The sequence below is a fragment of the Epinephelus moara genome, chromosome 14 (genome assembly GCF_006386435.1).
Source record: "Epinephelus moara isolate mb chromosome 14, YSFRI_EMoa_1.0, whole genome shotgun sequence".
In the NCBI taxonomy this organism is placed as follows: Eukaryota; Metazoa; Chordata; class Actinopteri; order Perciformes; family Serranidae; genus Epinephelus; species Epinephelus moara.
In genome coordinates this window covers 6,866,722-6,886,479 of record NC_065519.1, presented here as the reverse complement: position 1 = coordinate 6,886,479, position 19,758 = coordinate 6,866,722, and the positions used below count along the sequence as shown (strand labels likewise).

The 19,758-nt window shown below is 41.1% G+C and overlaps 1 protein-coding gene across 1 annotated transcript in view; it reads left to right on the top strand.

Moving 5' to 3' along the window:
• LOC126401138 (potassium voltage-gated channel subfamily H member 5) overlaps positions 1–19,758 on the top strand; it is a 157,933-nt gene that overhangs the window by 63,690 nt on the left and 74,485 nt on the right. Inside the window, exons 7-8 of the mRNA XM_050062240.1 lie at positions 12,589–12,746; positions 14,598–14,869. Of these exons, the coding sequence (XP_049918197.1) occupies positions 12,589–12,746; positions 14,598–14,869 (430 nt within the window). The remainder of the gene's footprint in view (positions 1–12,588; positions 12,747–14,597; positions 14,870–19,758) is intronic.

Sequence of the window (19,758 nt, the reverse complement as noted above, 5' to 3'; positions counted from 1 at the left end):
AACACCCATGATTGGAGCCCAAAAAGCTAATGGAAACACACTGATGTGTCACTACAACCCGCATACGATTGGAGCCTAAAACCCCAATGGAAACACACTGACAGGTAGCTACAAAACACCTATGATTGGAGCCAAAAAACTCATGGAAACACACTAATTGGTTGCTCCAAACTACCTACAATCGGAGCCTAAAAAGCCAATGGAAACACAGCAACAGGTGGTGAGCTTCAGGTTGAGGATGGGGTTTAAATGTAATGTTTGGCCTTAGGGTCAGAACCTTTCTGTTAGTAGTTAGTCAGACTGCTGATGCTGTTTACCCCATTAGACTCTGTTATAGTGTTGTTGGCACATCCACAAATCTCAGCTATCAATATTGCAGGTAAAATCTTTTCTTATCCAATACAAAAGATAAGAGGAAGACCTACACATTATACAAAAACAGACTGCTTCTCTGTGTTTCTTCCTGTTGACATTTTGGAGATACAGCAACACCTACACCAGCACATACAGGTCAGCAGTTACATCAACAACACCACTGAAGTAGTCCGGCAGTGGCTGTAAAACAACAAGAAAATGATGTAAGATTCTTATGGGGAGTTGTGCTGCTGCTTTGTCACGTTGCAGCAGAGATGGTGTGAAAAGTCAGTGTGCGTTTGTGTTTGTGTGTTGAGGTTGGGGGTTTGGGGGATTGCTTGGGTTGGAGTCAGGCAGGGAGGAACCCCCCACGGGTCCTGAAGCCACCTGCTGTCACTGAGGAGCCCGTCAGGCCGATGGGAGCTCACAGCATGCATCTGCAGGCGCCGCGGCGGCTCAGAAAGGTCTAATCCAGGATGACCTTTCTGCGTGGCGTGCATGTTGCCACCGCCATAACCGGCCAAGCTGACAGTGCCGGGAGGAAGCTGTGCATCGTGCAGTCGGGGGTGGGATATACACTCTGCATGGTAACTCAGAGAGAGGGAGGAAGAAGAGGAAAGGTGGAGTTGAATGTGTTGAATGACATAAAGGTAAAAGTGAAGTAAAGATTGGTGGATGGAGGGAAGATGAAGTGATAGAGGGATGAAAAGAAGGATGGAGTTGCTATGGATGAGAGCGCTGGCTTAATAAAATCTTAAAGAGGGATTGTCTGGTGAAAATAAATGATTAAAAAAGTGGAACTGTAGAATAGGAGAGTGGCGACACGAGGGATTGAAGGTGAATCAAGACAATATTTCTGTTCAGGTTAAATTTTTTTAGTGTCTCTTGTAATTTAAAAACGCAGCAGCATTTCTGAAGTCTTTATATCTGTTGGTTTTGTTTGTTGTTTGTGTCACGGAGTACAACACCAGAAAAGAAGAGAAGTTTTGTTGCTTTGCTGTTCTTTCCAGTGGATGGGTCTAATTGCTGGTGTTTGCAACTTTTAGAGCTTGAACTCTGCGTGTGCTGCTGAGCAATGACATTTCAGATGGTGCACTAACTTTGTCGTATTTCCCGTCTGTGTTGGCACTGACTTTCAGTTTCAAATAATGAGGTAAACATATGGAAGGTAATCCCTTTAGCAAAGACCTCAGGCTTTAGACCGTTCTAAATGTTGTTCCCAACCTTTTTTTTCTACTTTTGAGACAAGCTGACATCAGATTGTGACATTACCTGCACTGCTACATGTAGCTACATGCCAACATCAGGGAAGCATGTAATCATGGTTGCTGATGTTGGGGACTTCTCCCTGATTTTGGATAATATTCCTTCTGGAACATGTCCAGTTGTGAAGATTTTGGTTCAGGTTTTATTTGTAATTTTTCAGAGTAGAAAGTGCCGCTATACTCCATTACAGTCATTCCATGGCTGCAGGTACACTGCTACATGTAGCTACATGCTAACATCAGAAAATCGTGTAATCTTGGTTGCTGATGTTGGTCATTTCTCCCTGATTTCTAAAATATTCTTGCTGGAACATGTCGTAGGTTTTATTGGTGATATTTCCTATTAGAAAGTGCTGCTACACTCCATCACAGTCATTCCATGGCTGCAAGTACACTGCTACATGTAGCTACAGGCTAATGTCAGGGAAACATGTAATCTCTGTTGTTGATGTTGTTCATTTCGCCTTGATTTCCGATCACATTCCTGCAGGAACATGTCTGGTTGTGTTTAGAGGCTTCATTGGGGATTTCTGGTGGTAGAAAGTGTCCGCTTCAGCAACGTCCCCGGCTGCAACAACAATGCAGAGACACAGAGATGCCGAAGACCCAAAAAAGGCAGTTATTGTTGACATAGGGTGTAGCCCACATTGTGATATGTACTCCTATTTAGAGCAGTGGCTATCTAGATTAAGTAATCTTGAAAAGTTTATGTCTGGATCAGGGTGATCCAATACTGTGTTGCTTTAAAAAAAAAAAAAAAAAAAAACGGCACAGAAGTGAAATGGATTAGCTGATCCTGGATGGCAAAACATGGGATTTACAAATGTGAATAAGTTCAGTCCAAATCAAACTTTTTGGACAACTGGGCCCATATGTGCATAATACCAGTGCAAACTGGTGTTATGCATGCTGGCCCACTGTCATTGGCTTACTGGGACATTAGAATAGAACAGTGTCATTGTTAATGTTTTTAGTTGCACCTATGCTTTTCCTGCTGTGACAGGTCCAAATGTCTGCTGTGTAAAATACCTATTAAATGAGAGATGAATAGATGGGTAATGGCATAAAATAGAAGAACAGAAGGAAATGTGTATGAAGGAAAGATGGTCTGGAGTGTGGAGAAGACAGAGAGATGAAGAGAAACTAGTTAAAAACAAAACTCTCTTTCTTTGCTGCTCTTTTGGTTGAACATATTACAGTCAGTTGCTGATTGCCTAACTCTGCTAATCCCCACAGATAGTTTATATTGTATGTCTTTCATGTGTCAGAGGGAGATATACAAAAGCTATTAAGCCAAATGTATTGTGTGGAACTAAACTATCAAAAACATATTCAGTTTGACGTTTATCCTCATGTTTCAAATGTTGACAGGATTAAAAATTGTACAAAAAGCACCTTTACTTCACAGCTTTGGCAGCTTGGGGAAGGTTCTGCCTTTGGTGGAGGGTGACAATTGAAAACTCAATTGAAGCATGGCGCTCTTTTGCTAAAAGCCGGGACGTTTTAAATTTTTAATGCGCACCGGATTGAGCGCTGAAAATGCGTTAAGCTCCCTGTGCTGTCAGGAACATGCAACAGTGCGTCCTCTGCTTAGAAAATAATGAGAGAAAGAGCCGGCGCTGTGAAAAGAGCTTCCCCGCGGACACGTAATCTCCGTCTATATGCTGTCTCACTTCTCCAGGCTCTGTTTGGATAAACAGGTGCTTATGAGACATGATTCTACATGCATTGCTCGCTCTTGACTCATGCTCTTTTCATCTGTGTTGCTCTGTCCTGTGGCTACTTAATTTAGAGGCATTTACATATGAGCTGGGAACCGTCCGAGTCCCAGCGGAGGCCTTTGAAGCTGTAGCTGGAGAGAGGCAGGGAGGGCTGGCTGGGTTTGTGCCATCAGGAGTGTGAACTGAGGTGAAGGTGCAGCCAAGACCTCCTGAGTCCTGTGGAGGTGAAAACCAGGCCAGGTCACTGGGAACTTATCTCAAGGACAACAACAGATTCTTCGACAAATCTCCAGTGTTTGCCATGTTTTGGGACTTTATTTGTGGTACAGCAGGTACTGTAATTGCTGACACCAGGACTGCTGTTGTGACAAGAACTGGGCCTGAGAGGGGGGCTGGGGTGTGAAGCAGCTCACATGTTGGCTTTGACAGGAGAGGAGGCTCAGGGCTTGTTCAGACTGCCAGCTCAAACCTGTTTTTTGGCATGTCCAGATTTATTTTAGAAAAGTTGGACAGCAAGAAAAACATGAAAAGTTATTTTTCAGATCCAAACCACATTCTGAGGTGTTTTGAAATTGGACTTACATACGTATGTGTCTCTGTCTGGCTGCTCTGGCCACTCAAATCAGATTTCAGAGTGTCTTCAGAAGCATCATTTGCTGCACAGTGAAGCCCGCCATGACTGCAGCACAATATCACAGTGTATACCAGCCACCTCTGTTACTGAGTTTGTCTGGGGTCATTCTGAACCACGACTTGACAGCACAATTGCTTGTAGGACGAAATAATGGATCTCCTTTTCTCATGCTTTAGGGTTTGGAGGCCGCGTCACCAGCGTAGCTACACAGATACTGACACCTGGTCTGACGCTACATTCAGACTGCTGGTAAACTGGGTTGGTTTCTCAAGTCAGATCTTTATTAATGGACTGAATGTCCACGCTGTTATTTGCAAGTAATCAGTTCAGATTTGTGTGTCAAGACATCACCAACCGATCTGCATGGGATGCTGTGGTAACGACTCAGGCCTCAGTAACGACGTAGCTACGCTGGTGACACAGCTTTCTAACGCAGGAGTAAGAGAAATGGAGGTCCATCATTTCACCCTCCAAACAGTCCCATCAACGATCAATTAATCAACCAGCGACTGTCCAAAAACTGTTGTTCTCTATGTAGTCCTCTATAACACTCGGCGGCTCAGCACCTGTGTCATTCTGGATATAACGTCATTGTGTGTCGCATTGGGAGTGAAACGAAACACACTTTGAAATCTGATTTGAGCGTCCAGACTGAGGCGTCTCTGTGGAATCCCATTTGTAGATAATTTACATTTGTACGTCATCATGTCGCGGATTACGCTGAAACAAAAAACACTTGGTTAAGGTCAGGAAAAGATCATGTTTTGACTTAAAATACTTGCTTTTGGAAGCCCAGTCCCAGCTGAAAATGAAGCGATGTCTCAATAAAAAAACAGCTGCCTGAAAATGCAGCTTTGGCTCGATAAAAAATAACTGCCACTTATTTCGTGGCACTATGCTCAGTGGAAACAGCAACAGGTCACTAACAGATACCCATGTTTGCTGGCTTAAAAGACACTGGAACACTGCGATGACTTGCTAACAACAACCAGTTTTGTTGTTTGTTGGTCTCGAACAGTGGTCTGCAGCTTAGCAGGTGTCTCACTTAGGTGACCATCCACCATTCCGTCCACCTCTCAATGACAAAATCAGCTCATGTACTGCATTGCCTTAGAAACGTTGATATGATATGAGACCTACAAATGTAATGTATTCGTGGTTTGCAGAACAGACAATCCCAACATTTGTTCAGTCTACCTCCAAATGCGATTTGGATCTGATCTGCGTTTCATTTTTTTTTCACTGTCCAGACTTTGTAAGATCAATCTGTATATAATCTAGATACACCAAAAGATGGCTTTGGCCTGGCAGTTTGAACAAAGCCCTGTATACTGATAGGATGTTTAATAGACATTTTTAAAGTTTATTTTGTTTAATTGGTTAAGTATACAGTAATTGGCTTTTTAAAACCCAGGCAGGCAGCTTCAAAGTAACTTCAGTTCCCAACAAAATTGGCTTTCATTATCACACAATGATTAACTGCTAAATTACTTCCAATCAGGCGAATTTAAAGTACTTGACCCCGTAATCTCACTGGAAAGACTCCAGTCAACAAGTCTCCCTCGTCTGAATCCAAGGAGCACTTGTCAATTTGTTTAGTTTTCAGATCACTGCCAACACCAGTGTTGTGACTGTGTGAAGTAAATGTTCTGTTAATGTAGTGTGGTAAATATCTCATGGCAGACCTCGGCTGTTTACTAATGTGATCACTGAGAATGCTGCACTACGAGCTTTTACAGACAGATTCTCAAACAGAGGAAATTAGTTTGCGTGGTGTGCAACAATGCACTCTTTGGCACAAATGTCCACAGGGACTCAATCAGAAATACTTTATACTTTATCTCAAACTCAAGCAGGAACTGATTAGAGTTCAGTGGTCAAAGGTCACTGTGATCTCATCCGTTTAATTCTTGTGAACGCGATATCTCAAAAATGCCTTGAGGGTATTTTCTCAAATATGGCACAAACATCCACTTGGACTTACGCAGGAACTTATTAGAGTTGGTTGTCAAAGTCACCCTGACCTCGTCCGTTTGATTCTTGTGAATGCGATAACTCAAGAAGGGCTTGAGGGAATTTCCACAAATTTGGCACAAATGTCCACTCAGACTCAAGCAGAAACATTTGGTGGTCAAGGTGACTTGCGGCATCAGACACTGTTGAAAAAAGCCGTCCTTAAATGTTGGAATAATATGAGCCGTTCTGTGTTAGTTTAATGGTGCTCAGCGACGCCAGAGAAAAATGCAGTGAGACAAGAACAAAAGTTAAGGCGGCAAAAGTCCGTGTAAGGTGGATGGGAGGGGTGGTGGATGAGTCCAACAAACCCTGTTCTTTTTTCCTAAACACAACCACGTTTGTTAGTTGTTGGAGTAAAAAAACGTTAATTCGCCTTGTTGTATTGACATAGTGCGTTTATTTTGATAGAGACTATATGTAAATGGTTAATATAATTTTAATTTTAAATAAAACACACCCAGGGTACCTTTCATGTTGTAGCTGGACATGGAAAGTCCATGACCAAACCAAAATATGTGACAAAGTCGGAGTGAGAATGTGTTAGGTGGGTAGAGGCATACGACTTGCAGTAAGTCTAGTTTTATTTAAATAGATATGCTATCAAAAGTGTATCCTTGAACAATAAATACACCTGTCACGGGTCTGATAGAGGGTGGTAACAGGTTTGCAGTTCTTTTCAGCAGGATGTTCAAACAAAACTTCTCAAACTACCTCAGCATAATTCCTCTTTTAGCTGTTTGTAGAACTGTTCCATTCGTGTGCTTGCTGTCAAAGCCTTATAGAAGCTGTAGCTTTTAAATGCTTACAAATAATTGTTTTATCTACGTGTTATTTGAGTTTTACTGTGCAGTGCAGTAGAATGTATCTTTGAAAATGGACAGACAACCCTGGGAGCGTGTTTTAGCTTTTTATTAAGACGGATGAGAAAACCCAGTGAGTTTCAGAAACTAGAGGAACAGAGGCTATGGTTAGAAGAGGGCGTAATCTTGAGAAAGATGCTGAATAGTGCAAAACAGAGTCAGGACACTGAATATCAGTCTTCCTATCGTGGAAACTGAACACTGTCAGACTTTTTAAACCACAGAGCGAAATCATGTCTGAATGTGGAGCAGAGGAGAGCAGCTCAGGACTATTACTGGGGTTAAAATAAGGTCAGTGGCTGGATGGGGCTGATTTGCAGCTGAAGGTGGAGAGGTTGAGGGTGGAAGTGAATGTCAGGATGGAGGTGAGAGCAGCTCGCCTTGGACTCAGCGGCCTCCTGCTTAATTACAGAACATCATAGCCTACATCATTAGATAACCCTGCTGGCTTTCATCTACTTGTTTTTCTTCCTATGCTCCAAAATGAGGAGATTCTTGTATTTTTTTTAGTGTTGGTAAATATATTTAGCTTCAGGTTGTACAGTGTCAGCCATGGCTGCTCCAAACACTCAGCTTTGTTAATTGTGTTCAAACGGATCGTGCAGTGCGTGCCGACGCCTCCGGGTCCTGGCTGCTGCTCCTGTGGTTAAAAACAATCACTCTTGTTTATTTTGAGCCTCTTCCTCAGCTGTATATGCGTGGTGAAGATTGTGGAGTAGAAGAGAATATGATGAACCAGGCCCTTTGGAGGACATAGGTCAGCTAGACTGGGGCAGAAAAATAATGCACTGAATTTGTTCTCAGACTACCGATAGTGTGTGGCAAGGCTTTGTGGTGTTGTGCATTAAAATTATATTTGTGTTTATGCAAGTTACTGCTAGAGCTTGGCTGATACTGGATTTCTGAGTAGGAGTTGTATGCCTCCGTGCCGGTAATAGTCATGGCTGTCCCATTTTCGTGAACGCGATATCTCAAGAACACCTAAAGGGAATTTCTTTAACTTTGGCACAAATGTCACTTGGACTTAAGGATGAACTGATTAGAACTGATGAACTGATTTGTTGGTCAAAGGTCAAGGTCACTTTGACCTTGCTTTCATCTCATTATTGTGAACACAATATCTCAAGAACACCTTGAGGAAACTTCTTTAAATTTATCACAAACATCCACTTTGAATCAAGGATGAATGGATTAGAATTTGGTGATCAAAGATCAAGGTCACTGTGACCTTGTCTATCTCATTCTTGTGAAAGTGATATCTCAGGAATGCCTTAAGGGAATTTCTTCAGCTTTGGCACAAACGTCACTTGGACCTAAGCATAAACGTATTCGATTTTGGTGGTCAAAGGTCAAGGTTACTATGACCTTGCTTTCATCTCATTCTTGTGAATGCAATATCTCAAGTAGGGATGCACGGTAATATCGGCACGTCATCTGTATCGGCCGATATCGACTTTAAAATAGGACTACTATCGGCCAACATGCTTTTTCTTATGTGCACAATGGGCCATCATGATAAGAGTATGCATGTATAATATGATGTTAATTCCACCATAGAAGAGACTTGATGATCACTAAAATTAGGTGGGGAAAAGAGTGGATATATCGATATCAGTATCGGTTATCAGCCAAATTAGTTGTTATATTTTGGCATATCAGATGTCTGCAAAAAATCCAATATTGTGCATCCCTAATCTAAAAACATGATATCTCAAGAACGCCTTGAGGAAATGTCTTCAAATTTGGCACAAATGTCCACTTATTAACTGATTAGAACTCGTTGGTCAAAGGTTACTGTGACCTCACCAAACATGTCTTTGGATATAACTCAGGAATCAAACACTAATTATGACAAAATTTCACACAAATGTCTAACAGGATGAAATGATGAAGTGATGGCATTTTATATCCAAAGGGTCAAAGGTTAACTTCACTGTGACATCATAATATTCTGCAAAAGCCCCTTTCTGGCCACTGAATTGGTGACACTAATCTTGAAATTGTGTTGATTGTATAGATCTTCAGTGCTGCCGGGGAAGATGTGTGTGAAGCATCCATGTAATCACAGACATGCATGTAAACTATAAGTGCAACTTGATGGGTTTGCTGAGGCATGACATCTCGAGCGTAAATACTTAAAGTAGCTCTCACTCTTAAAAGAACTATTTTTAGGTGCCAGTTGATTGAAATCAATAAATGGACAGGTTGAAATAAAATAAAATCAACGGACGTTATAACACTGGAGGAAACAAAAATATACACAAAACATAGAGAAATACTGAGATGGATTAGGATAATAAAAAGACCAAAAGAAGTTACACCCACTTCTCCTGCAGGGGAACTGGACAAAATGGGAGTGGGGAATGGGTAAAAGGATGACATAGGAGGGTCTCTGAACTTCAACACTACTCCTGGTGTTTGGAGGTCCTCTCGGGTAAAAATAAACAATGACCAGAGAAACATAAAGGTGATATGAACCTGTTACATTTGTACACATTCTGCTTTTCTTTCTATGAGTCTTTGTGCATAAAACACAACTGCAAAACTAAAACAACTTGTTGTTATTTGAGCATACACATTTGCTTGTTTTTGCTCCCAAATGTGATTAAAACGTAGTGGACACAGAACATTGCACTTTAATGTGGGTGGCTTTATTAGGGGCCATAAATTGCACTTTGAGCCGTGCTTTTTGTTGGAGGCGGGTTGTGTTTGCAGTTTGCTCACAATTGCCTCACACAACCTGAGAATTAAAAGGATGGATACCTCCGTAGAATCAGCGGCAATCTCTCCAAATGTAGACAAATTACAGTTCTCCCATGGTGTGTATCGTCACATCATGCAGACCTTGTTAGCATGGTGTTAAAGTGGGGTAGTCTTGGCACCATTTAGAGAGCTATCTGTACAATCTGGCCGTTTAGTAACACAATAGTTGTAGATTGCAGGAAAGCATAGCAACACTGGCAACCATGATTGTGTGTGTGTGTGTATCAAGCCTTTTTAAAAGTGTTTGTGGGGCTTGGAAGTCCAAACAAGTCAGTTTCAAAAGACTGGAATTCACTTTGTGATCCAGTCAACAACAAGTTGGCACCTGCTAAAGGAAACAAGTTTAAAGACACGTTTGGTCTCAGTGCGTATACTCCCAGTCGTACCCTTTTAAAGTGACCTGTGCCAAGTGAATATCTGTGTGCTCATAACATGAAATGTCCTCATACCAGACCACTGAAACTGATCTGACTCTGAAGACTTTAGGTTTCACTTTTCTGGCCAACACAGAAACAAAAATGTCACATTCATTAAACGTAAATGTGCCTATTTATTGAAGATGGTTCATGGCTTTAATAACTTAACTACCGAATAATGTTTTGAAAGATAAGTTTAGATTGAGAACTTTACTGTGTTTATTTTCTCAGTTTTTGCAGAGACCTTTTCTGGCTTCCTCTTGAGCTTAGAGCTGCGTAACATGGACAAAATTAATTTCATTATTGAGAAACAATTTTGATGGATGTTGAAGCGTGGCTTTGAATGCAATAGTGCCAATTTCTAGCTTTGTTTCTAAGTGCTCTCCAATTATATTTTAAAATATGAAATACATAAATAACTCCATTTATAAATAAAAGCCCTGCTAAAGCACAAGAAGCGTCTGGTATGGATGTGATCATCTTAACACCTTTCTTACTTACGGTGTGTAGGTGTCTGTGCAGAGACACTCATTTGTGTATTTCAAATAATGGTAGTGTTTGGTTTTTTTTAAAGATGAATACAAAGCACTTTATGAAAAGGAACTATTCATTTGTGGGCGGACTGAAAACAAGCTGATAACACTGTTGTTGTCATTGTATTCCTTTACCACCAATGTACTTTCCTTCCTTATAAAAGCCTTTATGAAGTCTCACTGCACAAAAAGGTTTAAAGTGTTATTCAAACTGGACCCTATTTCCCATGTGTTTGAGTCTAAGTGATTATTGGGAACAACAATTTTTTGAACTGGTCCAGTACTGAGCGAGGAGGGCTGGAGCTGGGAGCAGCGAAACAGGCTGCAACGTAACCATTTGAGACATTTGGCAATTTACGTCCAATAGAAGTGTTTGTTTTTGCCACTGACAGGCTGATTAATATTTTAAGCATCTGACAATTTATGTAACGGATCCCTACTGAGATAGACATTTTTGTAAAAGAGTAAGATCCTTTTTTAAAACGAGAAACCGCCCTGAGACTGCTATTGCCAAACCCACCAGACTCCGTTTAAATAACTGGTAATTTTATCATCATAAAACACACTTCATTCAAAGCTGACAGAAACAAAATTAAACTCACAAAAGCTGTCTTGGTTTCTCCTCCCACTGTTCCAACTATTACTAACTCTGGTTTGATTGAAATGAACCCTAAATTCACCCAGTTAGATGTGAAAATATTCTGGCTTCATACAGGCTAAAATAACTGTTTCTTTTTAATGTCTTTTGAGTGTGGTGATGGTCATTTTAAGGCTGTTTGTGATGAAACAAAATGGATCCTACTCTTTAACAAAAAGGTCTATCTCTGTAGGAATCCTTTCCATAAATTGTCAGATCCTTGGAATAATAACCTGAACCTGTCAGTGGCAAAAACAAGCCCTTTAATTGGACGTAAAAAGGCCATGCCAAATTCTATTAGTCTGTTAAGCCTTGTTTCCACCAAACACTTTCAGTACGGTACATGTGGATCCAACAGTAACCCTTCAGACATGGTACCTAGACCCTAGTGTTTCAACTGCAACCAGTACCCTTAAATGTGGGCGGGGTTGTTGTCACTCACTGCTCCTGCACCTTGTTTATCGTGCAAAGAACAAAAAACAGCATTTAGTTCTTCTCAGGCAAGCTCAGGGGTTTAGTGTTGCTGTAGCCCACAGGAACGACACTCCACAACGCTTTTCTTTTTTTTCTCGAAGTGAGGATTGGGATTTATGCCGTCCTGGTCAGAATTAATATATATAATCACTTGTCATGTAAAACTAAAGTGATGGTCAAAGTTGTCACAGTGAAATTTAAGGTGTGTTGATGGATTCACATCGTCAGCTCTTACACTGAATAACATTATAAGTAAGCGTTCCACCTTAAAAGTTGCCGGCAGTCGGCCCAGTGAATGAAGTTATTTTTTCTCAGACTCCAGCTGCTGTGAGAGGCAGCAAAACATCCTTTCATTTTATAGTTACAGTTTACTGATGTATGATGACCGTCCTCTACTGACCAATCAGACTGCAGTGTTCACAGCTCCACCTTTTAGTACCAGATCTGTGTGCTAGGTACCCCAACAGAGGGGGGACCAAACATGGGGACGGTACTGAACAGTTCCATTGGTACCATCCACAACTTTTCAGAGTGGAAACGGAAAAAAAGTGTACTGAACTGAACCGAACTGAACTGTGCTGTACCGAAAGTGTTTGGTGGAAATGGGGCATTAGACACAAAAACATGGGGAAATAGAATCCAGGTTGTAAAACATGGAACTTACCCTTTAATTGCTTCTGTCTACAGTGTTTAAAAGTCTCTGGGCTCAGCGAACAGTTTGTTAATGCCCGAGGAATGCATTCACTATTTACACTAAAACCTGACTTTTACCTGTAATGACCGATTCTCTCTGTCTCTATTTCCCCTTTTCTTCCTTCTCCTCCCTATACCTTCCCTTACATATACCTCTCCACATTTCTCATCCTCCTCCGTCTCCTCCCTCCCTCCCTTCATCTCCCTCCTTCCTCCCCTCAGGGCATCAGCAGTCTGTTCAGCTCTCTGAAGGTGGTCCGCCTGCTGCGTCTGGGCCGGGTGGCCAGGAAACTGGACCACTACCTAGAGTACGGTGCTGCTGTTCTGGTCCTGCTGGTCTGCGTGTTTGGACTGGTGGCTCACTGGCTCGCCTGCATCTGGTAAACTGCTTTTTGTTTATGAGTTTTACGGCCACTGAAGGAACTGTTTCTCTTTCCCTCACAGTTTAGTGCCATTCATAAGCTCCTGCTGACTGCTGGGAATTTACCCATCTTCCTAATTGTTCCTAATTGCTTATGAATGCTAAACACTGCTCCCGCCCTCCCCACCTGTTCTGTGCATTACAAAGCATCTGCTGCTGTTCTGCTTGCTACAAGCCTTGTTTAGTTTCCTCCGAAGTTGTACAACATCAGTTGATATGCTAATGTCTTTATGCCCTATAGCAAACTATTTCTGCTCCCAAAAAACACAGACTCCCTTTTCAAATCATTCCTTAAGGGGAATTTTGTCCTTTGCTGACTAGGATTGAGAGTTGTAAAAGGCAGTTTCTATCAATAGTCAGGCAACTCTGTCTCATTTTATTTATATGCTATTAATTTGTTTTGCTTCCCTGGATTATATTCAGATTGTTGTTTCTGTTACATGTTAAAACTCAACCTGTCTCTTCACTGTGCATGTTTTCCTAACCTTAACTGAATGCTGTGAATTCCTACAGATAAGTTCTTCAGTATGATTGATTATTATATTGTAAGAATGGGACATTGTTGGGAAGTTTCAACGTCTTGCAAAAACGTACATTTTCTCATTATGTTGATATAAAAACATAATCCTGGTGGCTTTGTGTTACCACCAAAATGTATTTGCTGTTGCATTTAAGCAGTGTATAAACATTTTTTCTCAGAGACAGGGTTGAGTCAGCCGGTTTTTTAATCTTGCTGACCAAAGTTCATTTCGAGATGTGTTAGTAACACTAGACATACAGTATTATGTAGGCATTTGGCACAGAAACTATTGACTAATATAGACAGACTGTGAGCAATCCTTTCCACATGGTGTCATTCACAAAGTTGAAGTAAGATTGTGAATAGATAAAACAAACTGTGGATGGAAAATACTTAAAGGAAACCTGTATTTTTTTCCCTTATTTTCTGACATACAGTAAATATAAAGTTGTAATGTCAGATGTTCATATTGAATATGGCCGTAGTGTCAAATAATAAGGTAAAAATATGTTAAAGTAAACCCTATGAATAAAAACCTCAGGCTTCAGACTGTTCTGAATACTCTGATTCCAACATTATTTCGACTCTCAAGACAAGCTGACATCAGTTGTGACAGATTTCTTTATATGGTCATCTGCTCCTGCAAGTGTTTACATTAAGTAGCCTATACTGCTACATGTAGCTACATGCTAACCAGGGTTGGAAATTACTGTAGCACCAGTCACCAGCCAAACAATTGGCTGCTGGATTTACTTCACTCACCAGCCGAAAAAACAATTGCATCGATTGAGTGGCTGGTAGATTTTGGAATCCACCAGCCACAGTGTCAGGTGCACAAAAAAGTTAACTTCCAACCCTAATGCTAACGTCAGGGAAACATGTAACTTTGGTTGCTGTTGTCGTTAATTTCGTGCTGAGTTCAGATCAGATTCTTGCTGGAACATATCCAGTTGGGAAGATTCTGATTTCAAAGCTTTTATTGGTGATTTTGGTGATTGGTGTAGAAAGTGCTGCTCTTTTCCGTTACTGTCATTGCGCGGCTGCAATGACAGTACAGGGATGCCAAGATGTAAAAGACCTGGAAATGTTGACCAATCAGAGCAGACTGTGAATACAGTGTTAGAGCACAGACAGAATGAGGGAAACTGTGTTCTTTGAACATTAAAGCATGTAAACATGTTCCAGTAGAAAACCACAATACAAGTATGAACCTGAACATTAGCATAAATACTCAACATACTACTCAACATAGTAGTCAACATACTCAAATTGAAACCTTGTCCTCAACAGGTACAGTATCGGAGACTACGAGGTTATCGATGAGGCCACCAACACCATCAAGATGGACAGCTGGCTCTACCAGCTGGCTATCAGCATTGGATCACCTTACCGCTACAACGCCAGTGGCTCTGGCCAATGGGAGGGCGGCCCTGGCAAGGATTCTCTGTACATCACCTCTCTGTATTTTACTATGACCAGCCTGACGACCATCGGATTCGGCAACATCGCCCCCTCCACGGACGGGGAGAAGATCTTCTCTGTGGCCATGATGATGGTGGGATGTAAGTACGAGCGGCTGCTTTTTACTTTAACTGTGCTGTTGTGGCAGGACGCTAGAAGCCGTGCAGTATCTGGTGTTGTGGTTTTGGTGCATTTTGGAGGGTGAAATTTAACAGTAGGTCATTTTCATTCAGCAGATATCACTTTACTTTCCTGCAATGTGTGTATACGGATAGAAAATCCACTTAGGGAGCAGCTGGGAATGCTGGTGGTGGAGTTTTTATGATATATTGATGTTTGAAGCAATGTGATGTGCTGTGTTAAAGTTTTAGTACTGTCTGGTTTTTGCCAAGTTAGTGGTGCAGTCTGAGGATGGTGATGTGGGCTGGTCAGTCCAACACTCGAAAATGCCACAAAATGTAGTTGAATTTTAATGATCCAGAATGTTGACTTTGTGAATTTTGGTGACTCTGTGACCTTTTATCTTCTGTGAATATTGGGCCAAAAGGTATTGTTGTATACACTGCATATTGTGTGCAGATTTCTACGACATGTAGAGAGAGGAGGATGACATTCTGGATGTATTAACTTGATGTGACCTGGACACACTTTGTAGAGCGTGCTTTTTACTATTCTACCTTTATGGTGACTTTTGGATATTTACTGGAATTAACCTGTTGCATTTTTGGACTCTCCATGGGCTTTCCATTGGGGTGTGCATTGGGTCAGAATTTCACTTTCTGATGTATCAAAATATCCAATCCAGATCCAACCTGTCAGGTGCTACTCTGAGAAGACTCGACCAAGAGTAACGCTCCAAAACTCAACTTGTATATATTTTGCATCTGTGTAGCCACAAGGGTCGATATGATATGAATCATTTTGCCACATTGGCAGGGTTCGTAACTGCTGTACGTGCCAACTGCACCAGAGTTCATATCAGATTTGTTTTTTGATGACCAAATTGGCTGTTAACATTCCAGAATTCCGACACTATAGTACGACTACTAGACAAATGTTTTACAAAGCTGTATCACTGTCTACATTTAAACAACAACAAACAGAAATATTACCATCTTCTTTGCATTCCAAGCCCATTGAATGAAATTTCTTGGAATTAGATAAATCAATGGGAGGCAACCTGCAGCTCCAGAGCCACAAGTAGCTCTTTCGTCCCTCTCTAGCGGCTCCCTGTGGCTTTTACCATAAAAGAGAAAAAAAAAAAAAAAAAAAAAAAAAAACTACATGGAAATGAATAATTGTTATTCTTTGATATTTTAATTCTTATATATCAGTGTTGTAGGCCTTAAGAAATTCTTTCATTCTCCAATTGTAAAAAGGGAAAGCGTCTGTAGCAAATAAAATCTGAAATGTGCGTAATGCATCTACTGCCTGGCACCTTTTCCTTTATATTTTGCTGAACCTCGATAGCAGTGGCGAGTCTTGAATCTTCCTAACTGGTTAGCTGTGGATGCCAAATCCAAAAAAGCAAATGTCTCAGAATAAATTGGAGAATTAAGTGGTGCATGGAGAGATTTGTTTGCTTTCACTGCAGCTCTGCAAAGTTCAAGTACCAAATGATCATAAAAAGTGCCCTGCAGAGTGAATGCTCATTTAGACTATTAGTACAGGCTAATTTCGACTTAATAGGCTGTGTGACCTTCATTAAAAGCCTCAAATATGTTTTGTGGCTCCACACAGATTTTTTAAATTATTTTTGGTCAAAAATGGCTCTTTTGACAGTAAAGGTTGTCGACTCCTGGCCTTAATGAGAAGCAGCCTATTGAACAGGGTGACTAATCAGAAAAGTTGAGTGGCAGAGGCAAAGGAGGAAAAGGGCCCGGTTGAAGGCACTAAGCCTCACCATGAAGTCCTATTTGATGACATCCAGGGAATCACCGAGCACCGTATCCACCGTCCAGCTTGCCATGCTGAAGCAAAGCACATCTCCGGTCTGATCTATAAGACCTGCGGTGTGTTGAAGGTCTTCCTGGAGAACATGATCTGTGATGTAACCTACACCCAACATGTTAAGAGGAAGACCTAGCCTCCTGAGACCCGAACTTTTGTTTGGTATGCATTTCTAATTTCTCAATGATAATAAAGTCCCAGTGTCCTAAATCTGAACAACAATAAAGTCCCAGTGTCCTCAAACAAGTACTTCCTGATTAACAGCATCTTAGCTTGATACTTTTGCTAAATGTGGTCAAATTTGTTGCCATATCAAACTGCAAACTTTATTAATCATAAATGAAACCATTAAATGTGATCAGATTTGGACCTTGTCCACTTTTGTGTCGGGATCGGCTGCAGACTGACTTGGCAGAGATGGCTGCCATCTTGTTTTTACATGGACTAGTGTATTGTGCTCTTACTACCACTAGGTGGCACAAAAAGTGTCCACGAATGAGGACAACAGGTTGAATGAAGTATAAGGACAAGTAAACCCAAAATGTGATGCCCTCATATGAAGACATACCAAGACATATAATCGTCTTGGTAATATCTTACTATATAATGACGAAAACTGTGTGTGTGTGTGTGTGTGTGTGTGTGTGTGTGTGTGTGTGTGTGTCTGTTCCACGTTTTTCTCCTCACTGACTTGGATATCTCATGCCCCGTTTGTCGTAGAGACATGAAACTTTGCACAGTGCAAATTTGTCTCAAGAACCCATAACTTCCGGTTATATAGATTTTCCGCCATTTTGAATTTTTTGAAAAAAACAAACAAACAAAAAAAACACTTAAAATGGATCTCTTCCTAGGATGTTTGACCGATCTGCATGAAACTTGGTGAACATAATCTAGGGACCAATATCTAAAGTTCCCTCTTGGCAAAAGTTGGAAAACTTATTAAAACTGAGCTTCTATAAGGCAATGACTTTAACTATCTGCCTTTCAACGTGCTACCTCAACTACTAATGTACAATTTTAACCCACTAACTATCCCACTATTGGCAGTGGTACTACTGTACTTTCAATAAAACAATCGTACTTACAAATACAAATTCACAAAAACTCTGTCTGAATACATTGCTCTTCTTAATGGGTTCAGTTGACTATTTAATCTACGATTTCCTATGACCTGTATCCCAAACACACACCATGTAAAACTGTACGTGGGCAACTGTGCACTCAATGGGTATGGACTAGTATCTTATAGTTCACACAATATAAGAATATTTCATTTTGACATATTTCCTATTTTGGTTTTTATTTTAATCTGCCAGACAACTACACATGACACTAGCAGGGTCTGTTTCAATTCCACATCTTATCCTAATAACCATCACCACCACTGCGCTCCTGCTGTCTGATGTCAACTACTGTTTAAAGAGCCTTTTAATCTATTAGGCCTCCTGAAATATCACCACACCATTTGGACATTTTTACAGTGTGACACCGCAAACTTTATTTCTATTATTGATCTTTTTATGGAAATCTTGTGGTGGGTTTAATGGAGAGTGTGAACTAGAGAAGTGTTGGTAATTTGTTTTTACAGTGTTCAGAGGCTGCACACAGATCTGCGCAGCAGGCGACAGCATACGGATGATGAAAGCTGCAGAAAACTCACACACAATAATAGAAGGGAGCATGTGACACACATAATTAATGGCAAACTGTGCTCCCTGTGGTTAATGTGAGGAATCATCTGAACAAATGAGGGAGCAACAAAATATTTATGGCTAACAGCAAGTGGAGAATACATAAATATACTGAATCAACTACTACAATAAACACGTCAGTATTTTGCATTTCAAGAGAGAGAATTATTCACACAGTCACCTCATCAGGCTTCATCTTTCAGTGCTGTAAAGCTTCACACAAGACTTTTGTGACATTGAGACAGGAGCTTGTGTCCCATCCCAGACTTTCAGTTAAAGATGGAGTCAGCAGTTCTGGTGAAAGGTGGTTGATACTTGAACTCAGCACCCAAACACATAGACTCCTCCTGTCAAAGCTCCTTCAGAAGCTCCACCAGCCAAATTCATGGACGGGCATCACCAAGGCAATGACTTCTCAGCTGTTGCTGATTGGCTAGAATAGTGCTGTGTGATTTTGTCACGGCCAGGGCTGTGTATGAGTGCAACACATTCTCACTCTGACCTCGTCACATATCGACGTTAGGTCATTGTCTTTCCATGTTGAGATATGCCATGCGACATACCCCTGGTGTTTTGGTTGTTGACGTTCTGGGACGCCGTAATTTCAGCCTGTTACATGCATCGTCTGTTTTCAAAACTAACTTCCGTTTTCACAGGAAACGAACAGTTTGCATACAGTCTCTTTTAAATAAACGCACTATGTCAGTACAAGACCATTAAGTGACGTCTTTTTTCCTTCAACAACAAACACACGTGGTTACATTTTGCCAATAGCGAACACAGGCCTCCTGGGTAAAAGTCTGATGTTGTCGGACTCATAAACCACACCTTCCACCCGCCCTACAGGGACCTCCGCCACCTTAATGTTAGTCATTGTCCTGCCCCGTTTCCTCCTGACGCTGCCGGGCACCGCCGTCTTTCATTCCGATGTGAAAGGACTTCTTTTTTGTTGGTGTCTGATGCTGTAAGTCACTGACCAAGCACCGGTTTTCGATGACTTATGAGTCTGACCGGGTTGAAAAAAATCAGCAATAAAGGCTTCTGAACCAAAATCTTCAAACTCAGACATGTTCCAGCAAGAATCTGATCCAAACTCAGCAAGAAATCAACAAAAAGAAAGTCCAGAGTGCTCAGAAGGTTCATCTAATCATGTGACGAAGGTGCTCTTTGGTGGGAATGTTGACGTCAAAAAAATGGAAATCCAAGGCACTCTTCTTTAAATGTATAGAAAGCCTTTATTTAAAAAATGGCTGTTTCATTTAGAAAAGGTTAAAACATGATGAAAGTGGGTTACTGCCCACGCGTTTCGGCACAAAAGCCTTCTTCAGGGTGTAACCCTCAGCACA